At 32.7% G+C, this 10,465-nt stretch overlaps 1 protein-coding gene across 1 annotated transcript; it reads right to left on the bottom strand.

Moving 5' to 3' along the window:
- Positions 1-625: 625 nt before the first annotated feature.
- LOC131647970 (nuclear/nucleolar GTPase 2-like) lies at positions 626-4,020 on the bottom strand. Its single transcript, XM_058917781.1, has 11 exons — positions 3,766-4,020; positions 3,553-3,686; positions 3,327-3,456; positions 3,091-3,245; positions 2,586-2,687; positions 2,371-2,475; positions 2,034-2,162; positions 1,738-1,878; positions 1,548-1,648; positions 1,387-1,444; positions 626-1,254 (listed from the first exon to the last, which is right to left on the bottom strand). The coding sequence occupies exons 1-11, from the start codon at positions 3,995-3,997 to the stop codon at positions 841-843; spliced, it is 1,701 nt and encodes a 566-aa protein (XP_058773764.1). The 5' UTR covers positions 3,998-4,020; the 3' UTR covers positions 626-840.
- Between the last annotated feature and the right edge of the window lie 6,445 nt (positions 4,021-10,465).

Raw genomic sequence — 10,465 nt, 5'->3', positions numbered from 1 at the left:
CCCTACCTAGAAGCTCTACTCGATGACAATTTAAATCCTATCCAGAAAAGCTCTATCCATATAAAGTGACTGAAATGTTGAAAAGATTTACAAATCAATAATAGCAAATCTAAATAGCACGTCTTTACAATGTCCATACAATCGCAAAACTCTTCTCTAAATTTCACATTCAAATAAAGTATTTCAATTTTAACGTAAAACATTTTTTTGTCTCCTAGAAAATCAAACTCTAATCTTTAAACAAATTTACACATTACCCAAAAAAAAAAGTTGGATGAGATAGTAAATGATCTTTTCCAACTTAAATAGAGATCTTGAGTTTGATTCAACCCTAAACATGCTACGGTGTTAAATTTCTTGAAAGAAAACTTTGCCACTTATTGTGGTAGTTCTTAGCTCAATGGAATAGTTTCTACAATTGTGCACAAATATACCCAATTTCAATCGAAAAAATAAATTTACAACGTCCAAAATAATTGCAACAAAAATTAGGGTGCTTCTAAAAAATATTTAGCTTAAAATTTTAGGATTTAAAACAAACATATCAGCTTATTGCTATAGAAATTAAAAATTCAAATTTCTCTGAAGTCTCATATAATATGGATAGCAAAATAACTTAGAATGGTATCATCATTGGGATATTATATCACTAAAAGTATGCTCTTGAAATCAAAATCTACTCTGCATCTAAAGATCAGTTGATAACCATCACTGAAGCTTCATTTATATTACGAGTACAGAATTCCCAAAAGCAAAATTGATGCATTTGACAATCGTACATGAGACGCATGAAGTCCTGAAATGGAGCTGGGCTTTGTTAAAGATCACAAATGGAGCTTCTTAAACCTGCAGCCATGAATCACTTGTTGGTACTGCCTTGTTAGAAATAAGCTGCTCAGATGGAACCTCAGGGGATGGATCCTGCTCAGATGTGTCACTATCTTCATTTGTATAATCTGCTGCATATGGAAGTTGGTCAGCAGTCTCTCCCTTCATCTCATTCTCAGCATATAAATCCCCTTGAACAGGTACATTTCTTTGCTGCTGAGATGAAAGAACACTTGCAATAGCTTTAATGGCAGCAGATGCCTGGTTAGGGTCAACTGTCTCGTCAACATCAACGCCATTGACATTAGGCTCCTCTGCCTCGGACACATCATTCTGCCTAGGAGGAGGAACAAAAAAGGGAATTTTACCCCTCTGCCAGTCATGAAGTATCATCTTCGCTGCAGTCATCAGGTCAGGTTCACCGCCCTGGGAAAGACATCGAGTAAAAGTCACACCAAAATCTATCACCGCGTCTTACCGAAGAAAAATTGGAAGTATAAATAAATGACCCGAAGTAACATGTTTACGCAAAAATTTAGATCAATTCAAATAGAATACCTTAAGGAGTTTGCCAGATGATTTGCAGAGCTGAAGTAGGAAGTCATTTTCATCAACCCTGATGACAAGTAATAGGAATTATCAAGAACACCTAAGGCAGGTAGACACTCTTTATGAAAATCTACCATTCACCAAGAAGTTAGGAGACAACAAAACCATACCACTCTTTTATTTTATAAGCTCTTGTCAAGTGCTCCTTCTTCACACGTTTCAAAACCTCGCCAATATGGTCAGCAGCATCTTTCAAGTTTGTTACACGTACCTGGAAATAAATCAAGACATGTTGTTAGAACCCCAAATACTTCTTATAAGCCTCACTCTACATATAAATTAGAATAGGGGAAAACCTACCACGCCCTTCAGCACAACATCTGTTTCAGTGTCCTTGTTGTGGTAGACAACACCGGGACAATCAATCAAAAAGATCCTCTTTGTAAGGGTTATATACTGCCAGACTTTTGTTTCCCCTGGAATTGGAGCAACCTTGCAAACCTGTAATACATTAAGTGGCCACATGTCGATCAGCAAGCTAAAATGCTTATGATTCCGAAGTTGAAAATTTACTTGTACTTCTATGCTTTAATTAATCTTCTCTAAGAAGAGGTTAAGCAGGAAATAAGAAATGCTAAATGAGAAAGAAGGGTTACATTCTTTGTACGCAATGTATTGATCACCGATGACTTCCCAACATTTGGATATCCAACAAAACCAACAGATATTGCTTGCTTATCGCGTTTCAATCTTGCAAATTGTCTCAGAACCGATAGAAGTGAACCCTACACATGATAAAGACCAATGAAAAGATCAAGTAGCTGATACATATGAGTTAAAGGAGAGGAAAGAAAGATATGTTGAGGCTAAAAGATACCAAACTGCTGAGGAATCATAAAATCTCCAACTTCACTTGTCTTTCTTTATTGATGAATTAACACATTGCAGGAAATTGGCAAACAAATCAAATAAGATTTAGTCACAAGTATATACCTTTCCAAAGGACTTGTTAATGCTGGCATGGAATGCTAGAGTTGGATATTCTTTTGACAAAGTTCTAAGCCATCCTTTTGTTGCCCAGGCGGGAATTAGATCACACTTAAAAAAAATGGGGATTTGAAATGATTATAGATGTATTATGATGTGATATAATACAAAGTTATGGTATTTAGCAACATTTAAAACAAAAGCAAAAAAAAAGTTGTAACCTTGTTCAACAAAAGCACCAAGTGTTTGTGCTTGCAATTTTCTTTCAAATGCTTCTCTAAATGGTAACATCTTGTGCCTTGTGGATCCCTTGCATCTAAAACCTGCATTATTATAGATGAAATATTTACAAAGACTGAAGAGGAAAGTGCGTGATATCTGAAGCGATTCTGAAGGTCAGAAGTTTGACTTGCCATAAATTCATCAACTTAAAAAAAAACATGAAACAATCCTATAAAGAAAATTAATTTAGAATTTAAAAGTATGACAAATAACTACCAAGCTTCTATCTTTTGTTACTAAATATTCGGATAATGTTTTCACATTGACAGACCAAGGTGCACATCATAAAGCATAGAGCATAATTTTTAACCTTTTCACACAAAATAATATTAATAGAATTGAAACACACAAATGTGCTTGCAGGTCAGAATCATCAATCATATATGTAAATATATATGTAAATGAAAAAAAGTTTAACAAAATCATAGCAACATGAAACACTACCTGGACAACAACATCTGAAGAATCTATCACTTTGTAGAGTTCACCCCATATGCGTTTGCTTTGACCTTTATCAAACATGTTATGCCGCACTAAATCTCTAAACCCATCTGCTTCATTAGCTTCTGCAGATGCATCATACTTCTCTTCAAAAGCATCTGCATAGGAAAATAAAGTAGGAAATAATCAATAACAGTTATCAGATACAGATAATGTTCAACATCATGATTTCTAACTACCTTGAGAACCATCTGCTTTCTTAGCTAAAGACTCATAGTCAGTAGCCAAAAGGCTTGGACGTTTTCTTTTAGTCTTAGGTCCAAATGCATCCGAAAAAGGCTCTCTATCAAGAACATGAACCCTAGATTGCTGCATTCAAAATTCAAAATTCGTTAGTAAAAATACATATTTAATTGAAAGCACAAAACCATTGCAACAATTCAGCAAATGAAGAAACAAACCAACCTTCTGGTGATCATTAAGAAGCCACATAGGCAAATTCTTCCACTTGAGAATAACATTATAATTACTAGAACTATGCTTCGCCATTGCATCTATGAAAATCTCAAGTTTTTTCTGATCCACAACACGAGTATTCTCTGAAAATCTCAAATTGAAGTTAGTAATAGTAACTAACAATGAACCGGTTGAATTCATATGAGGTGAAATTGAACATACCAAACCCTGAACGACCGGGTCTGATTCGAGTGTCTGGAAGGTCTTTGGATTGATACTCTTGCCTAAGGATTTTGCCACGACAGTTACGAACGGGTCGATTTTTTTGCATCCTGATACGGCGGATTGTGGCGGCGGACCGCGACTGGCTCTTCGAGCCATTGCTACGGTTGACGTCGAGAGAGTGCTTAGGTTTTCCTGAGACGTTAACGTTTCTCTCTTTCTTCTTCGCCATTGCAGACACAGGAATGGCTCGGAGGAGAGAGTAGGGTTTGTTGAAAGTGTTGGAATGAGATTAGGGCTTACTAGTCGTCTACCGTGCCATGCACGGAACAGTGTTATATCGAATTATTATAATGAAAAAAATTATTAAAATAATGTATAAGTTGTTTAATAATTAATAGACAAATTTAGATTATATTTGTTATTATTTTAATTTAAGAATAAATTAAATAAAAAGAAAAATAAAAATAGAATAACAATAATAAGTCATATTTAATGTGAGAGTTAATGTTATAGATTTATTAATATTAGTCAAAGTTTGTTGACGTTACTAAATAATTGTAATAAGTTAGTGATATTTATTTTAAAATATTGAAATTTAAAGTGGTGTTTGTAATATATATATTTTTTGGAAGCATTGGTGTTTGTAATTTTATCCATGACATAAAAAACAAAAATAAAATGAAAAAGTATAATACATTACATTTTGTACTTTGAAATTTAAGTTGATTTATATGTAAGTCACTGTCGTTCAATTGGTCAAAAGCCTACTTGCTAATCACTATTGTACATTGATTTTTAAAATCACATAAAACAAAATTAAGTTGACATTTTCTCCAAAATTTAGTTTAAGAAAAATATAAAACTCATACTTTAAAGTTTTTCATTTGTAATTAATTAAGTAATTTTATAAAAGAAAATCACTACGTAGGAGTTATTGGAAGCACGGGGTTGGCATTTTTCAAAATTAATAATTTTTTATTTAATTAAATATTATCTAATACCTAACTAATAAAAGTTTATGCTCTAAAAACTGATTAACCCTTTTTAATTTAGGTTTAAATGTATCTAATTACAAGGTAAAATATTGGTCTAAACACGCTACAACATGAATTGGTTTTGTTTTTGTAAATTTAAGAGGGTGAAAAAAAGGTAGAGAAGGTATTATATGGTTGGCGATTGTGTGGTCGATTTGGAATGTTAGAAATAGCATCATTTTTAGAGGTGAGGATTGGAATATCCTTGACATGGTTTGGAACATTAAGATTCTTTTGTGGCGTTGGTCGTTCATCGGGAATATTAATCCGACCAAATACAATTTATATGAGTTCAACAAAGATCCTATGTTGTATCTTTCTTAGGTGTATTTGGTGTTTAATTTTCCGGGTTTCGGGTTTGGTTCGCCTTTTGTAAGTTTGTAAGAACTTTTGTTTCTTGATATATATAATTGCTTGATTATTAAAAAAAAAAAATTAATTAGTCGGGCCTATAATGATTATTAATTTTCACTATTTCATCCTGATTTTAATCCTTTTATCAAGTTTACGTAAGACCGACGAAAACTATGATGTAGCAATGAGTGTTTGAAATTTTGGTGAAGATGATAGACTTTTCATATGTATTTTTCTGAATCCAGAATGCTCAATTTATAGGGCAAAGTGGTGTTGTTTCAAAAGGTTGCGACACTTGATGAAATACACACTTTCAGCGACAATTTTACTAAATGTTGCATTGTTTCTTCTACAGCACTTTGAAAACGCAACACTGTTTCTATAGCAACAATTTTCAAAGATTGTATTGTTTCACAATCTGCGACACTTCACATAGTGTTGCCTATTTCTGATTCAAACTGCATACTGCAACACTTCACGAAGTGTTGCCTATTTACATATTCAAAATTCAAACTTCACATAGATATTTTCTTGTCATTTTGGAACACACTCATGGTGACTAAACATTATTAATTATTAATAATGTTCAATAATCTCCCACTTGTTCTAATAATGACAAGATCAAATTCCAGAAAAATGGAAACAAAGAATGTTAAACAGTTAAGTATCTTTCGATTTTAAACTTAGCCTTAGTAAGGATATCACAAAGTCTAATTGGAATGTTAGGGAGAAATGCTTTTAAGCAATTAATCTATATGATTATACTAGAGTTACGTTACACACATTACTTAAGGGTTCTTCGCCTACATTTCTCGAGCTCCTCTAGCACTTATTTATGGTTGTATGCTATCCCGTTTCATGAATTTTTCATGAGAGAAACTCCAACTCTCACTTTGAGACAACACCATCTCGAAATTCACATAGGCGAAGTTCGTGTTGCGTCTTTTTCCATGAGACATGTACCCTCAGTATTGAACTTCATTAAGAGTTTAAAAGAAAACTCAACCCTCATTTTTAAGGTCAACATTATCATGAAATGTTCAACAATCATCCAAATCAACGACTTGTTGTTACCCATTGATTCTTGAGGTTAATGTTATGTTAACATAATATTGAGTTTCACCGCTGTTGGAACTCTTACTCGAGAAGTTTCAACCTCATACCTCTCGAGGTTGTCTTTACTAAGTCTTTGGCCAGCAGCTTTGAAAATGGATCATCCAAATTACAGATCAATCATATATATGTGAGTCAAATGATTACAAATCATCTTTAATTAATTTTCTCATGAAACAATGTCTAAGTCATATGTGCCTAGACTTTCAATTTTACACTTCGCTGATTTCTCTAGCTAAATTGGTTTGATTATCACATTGTGTCAACACCTTTCAAACATTGTATTTTGCCTATGGAATTTCCTATAGAAGGTTCCTCAACCATTCAACTTCTTTATCAACGGAAACAAGAGCCACAAACTCTAATTCCATGGTCGAAAAATTGATGCATGTTTGTTTCTTGCTCTTCTACGAAATTGCACCTCAGCTAGTGTAAATATCCACCTATTTGTAGATTTAAGATCTTCAACACTCGATATCCAACTCATATTGTTATATGCGTCTAATATGGCAGGAAGCCTACCATGATGGAGGTTAAGATTTTGGTTTCTAAAATATACTCAAAAATTCTTGTGATGGACATCCAATGCTCACCATTTGGATTGTTAGTAAATCTACTCATTTACTAACTGCAAATTCCATGTCGAGTCTAGTACATTGCATCAAATGCTTTAGAGTACCAATTTGACTTGCATATTTCAATATTGCCACAACTCTTCCATAATCATTTTGACACTAAGATCAAATTGAATATTCATTTTCGTGATACGTGACAATTTGAACTTATCAAGAACTTTCTCAACAAAGTGTCTTTAACTAAATTCATAATCCCTACTATTTCGCATTACTTTGATCCCCAAAAGAGTGTCAACTAGTCCAAGATCTTTTATCTTGGATGTGGAATTTTTCTCAATACATTGTGTTTGGCTATGTTTTTTAACCACAACTCTTTCACTCTACTTTGATCGAAAATGGTGTCCACAATTTCAAGATCTTTGCATCTTGAATGTGGAAGTTAGAAACCTCTTTGTTTCTAAAATTTCATTCATCTTGTTGGTAGTGATCAACATGTAATTAACATAGAGACAAATAAATGTCACAATGTTCTTACACAAATTTGAGTATAGACACTTGTCACAAGAATGATATGAAGAAGGTTTTTAGATAATCATGCATGATGACGCCAAAAGATTTTTAGATGAAGTGAGAAATGAAATTATGAGCAATTTAAAACAGTATAATATAAGTTCAATGAGTACCTTAGTTATGTTCACTTCTCCCAAATCTTCACCTGAATTTCCATGCTTAACCTTCTTGATCAATTTCATCATTGATGTGTATGATACTTTTGATCCATTTCTTCTTTTGATGGTCTTTGTCTCTGTCAAAACTATATATATATATATATATATATATATATTACTATATATATATATATATATATATATATAAGATGTATTATTCACAATCTCCCCTTTTTGATGATGACAAACTCTTTGAATTCTTGTTTTGATAAGATTGAAAAGTCTCCCTCTAAATTGCGTGTCTCCCCCTTAATTTGTCAATCTTATAATGACTTAATCAAACTTTTGATGTCATTCTTTTGGTGCTTGTTTTAATCTATACAAGGATTTGACAAACTTCCACATCTTTTCTTCATTGTCAGGAAGCATATAACCTTATGGTTTCTCCAGGTAAATCTCCTCATCGAGATCTCATTTAGGAATATTATTTTGACATCTATTTGATGAACTATAAGGTCGTGCAAGGAAGCTAATGCAAACGAAAATGTAATTTTCATTGTGCTTGCTACTAATGCATATGTGTCAAAATAATTAACACATTATTTTTGTCTAAAACCCTTAGCTACTAATCCATCCTTTTAGGTGTTCTTTGTACCATCACTATGATACTTCGTTTTAGATCTACTTGCATACAACAGGTATTGAACCTTTAGGTATATTGACAAGTTCCCAAGTATAGTTTGGTATTATTGAATCCATATTGTCTTAGATAAAATAATGCCAAAATAATGTGTCTCTTGAAGTTGCTACTTCCTTATAAATCTTAGAATCATTTTCCACTTGAAGAATAATAGGATTCTTACGAACAAAATTCACACTATTTTCTTATTCTAGATAAAAGATATAAGTCGAGAATCAACTTTTGTTCGATCTTAGATCCTTAGTCTTTTAGACTTTCCTGTTTATTCTAAGTTCGACTTGTTTTTCAACAATCATTGACGAACTTCCGGTCTTTGTTTCAATCATCCATTGAATTTTTTTTCACATAATTCTTTTTATGTGAATCTTGAATTTCTTATCCTCCGCAACAAGTTTCTCAAAATTTCACATCTCGGGATCTAATAGTTACATAAAACTCAAAATTTAGAGAAGTCATTAATCATCTTTGAATGATCTTTATATTTCTTATAATAATAAGCCTTATTTAACATAAACATGTTATTCATATATGGTACAAATCAAACTTCAAATTCATAATTTGGAATCATAGATTTTAATTAATTTGATCACTTCAGTGATTAACAAATTTCTAACCCAAATAATTTCAAATTTAATTATACATAAACTATATATAACATATAGCCACCGACAAAATAATTATTATATGAATTAATAGTAACTTCTGATACGAGACTTAAGTGCATCCCCTTACAAATAATAATATTATTTCTAATAAATAAAATTAGAATTTTATTTTGAATAGGTTAGGGCTGGACATCTGTCAGTTTGAGTTGGCTTCGGGCCCAAATCTTAGATCCAGCCCAAGCCGCGGTTCCAATCTCAAGGTCCAATTTCGACCAACAAAAAATTGGTTTTCATCGGTTTCGGTTAGGCCAGATTTTTGTTTGAATCGGGTGGTTGTCATCTGTTTAATATTTATTGGACCAAACCATTAAAACTCAATTATTCATAATTATAAACAGATTCAAAATTAAAGTTTATAAATTTAATATTAATGATAAATCATAATCATCTATAACAAAATTAAAATTAATCATGTATTCACTATTAAAAATAAAATAGTCAAGTTAGAGTTGTTGTTGGTGACTTCGAGTCAGGGGCAGTTTCAAGGCTCGGCGAGCCCGAGCACGCGTCCGGGCTCAATCTCTATTTTCTTTGTACTTCTTTCAATTTAATAGTCGACTTTTAGATAAAATCAGGATTAAAATTAGGGGAAAATTAGTAAAAATAGGGTGTGCAAATTAAAATAGATGAATAATCAATTGTATAAATTTTTTGCCTATATTGTCTAAAATTTCTAGCTCCAATTTCGAGTAATTGTTGTTGACTTCTACAATTTTGAAGGCTGACCGACTTTGCTTTGCTTTATGCTTGTAGATGCATTTACAATGGAATTAAGACCATGTTATGAATGCAATGAAAAATTAATCAATGAATCTAATTAATAAATCAACATGTGATTAAATAAAATAGAAACATAAACAACTAAATAAAACGGATTCTTAAAAAATTTAATTTGAAACTGACTTGAAATTATATATTTTTTTGACAAACAAAAACTTAACTCATATCATTAAATAATAAGGATTCAATACAAGGAGAATTTGCGTAAAATAAACTACGCCTAGTTCAAGAATCGACTGTCTTAGCTAACGTATGAGCAATCGAATTCGTTTGACGTTTTACAAACTTTACCTCAAAATTAAGAAAAGAGATCAACAGAGACTTAATAGAGGAAATAATGAAACTAAACTCGGAAATATCATTATGGTTGGACTGGATAGCTTGAGTCACACTATCAGAGTCGCTCTTGAAGGTAACATAATCCAAGTTTAACTCTATAACACTAAGCATAGCCTCCTTGAGGGCCAAGGCTTCCATCTCAAGAACGGGAAAGAGACCAAAATCTCACGCTGCACCTACTACCACAAAAGATCTCAAGTTATTCCTCACATACCAGCCCCGGTTCGAGTTACCTCGGAAAATGTTAAACCCCGCATCAACATTACACTTTAGTGTTCCAACCCTCGGGGGACTCCAAGACGTGTTTGCTTGTTGGTTATGAACCCGAATAACACTCTCTTGAGCCATATGCCACTCCTACCTGTAACGCCCGGAAAATAAGTATATAGTTGATTTGGACGTTTGTGACGTTTATTGGAATTTTACCGTTTTTGGGGTCGTTTCAGTCGGTATTAGTTCAGGATGGCGG

Source organism: Vicia villosa, linkage group LG2 (assembly GCF_029867415.1).
Source record: "Vicia villosa cultivar HV-30 ecotype Madison, WI linkage group LG2, Vvil1.0, whole genome shotgun sequence".
Lineage (NCBI taxonomy): Eukaryota > Viridiplantae > Streptophyta > Magnoliopsida > Fabales > Fabaceae > Vicia > Vicia villosa.
This window is presented reverse-complemented; position numbering and strand designations above follow the sequence as displayed.

Coding starts and splice junctions, on each gene's coding strand:
- LOC131647970 (XM_058917781.1), bottom strand. CDS start 3,997: ATGGCGAAGAAGAAAGAGAGAAACGTTAACGTCTCAGGAAAACCTAAG. Junction 2,688..3,090: donor CTTCAGATGTTGTTGTCCAG/GTAGTGTTTCAT, acceptor ATAATAATGCAG/GTTTTAGATGCAAGGGATCC. Junction 1,649..1,737: donor ATGTTGTGCTGAAGGGCGTG/GTAGGTTTTCCC, acceptor ATTTATTTCCAG/GTACGTGTAACAAACTTGAA.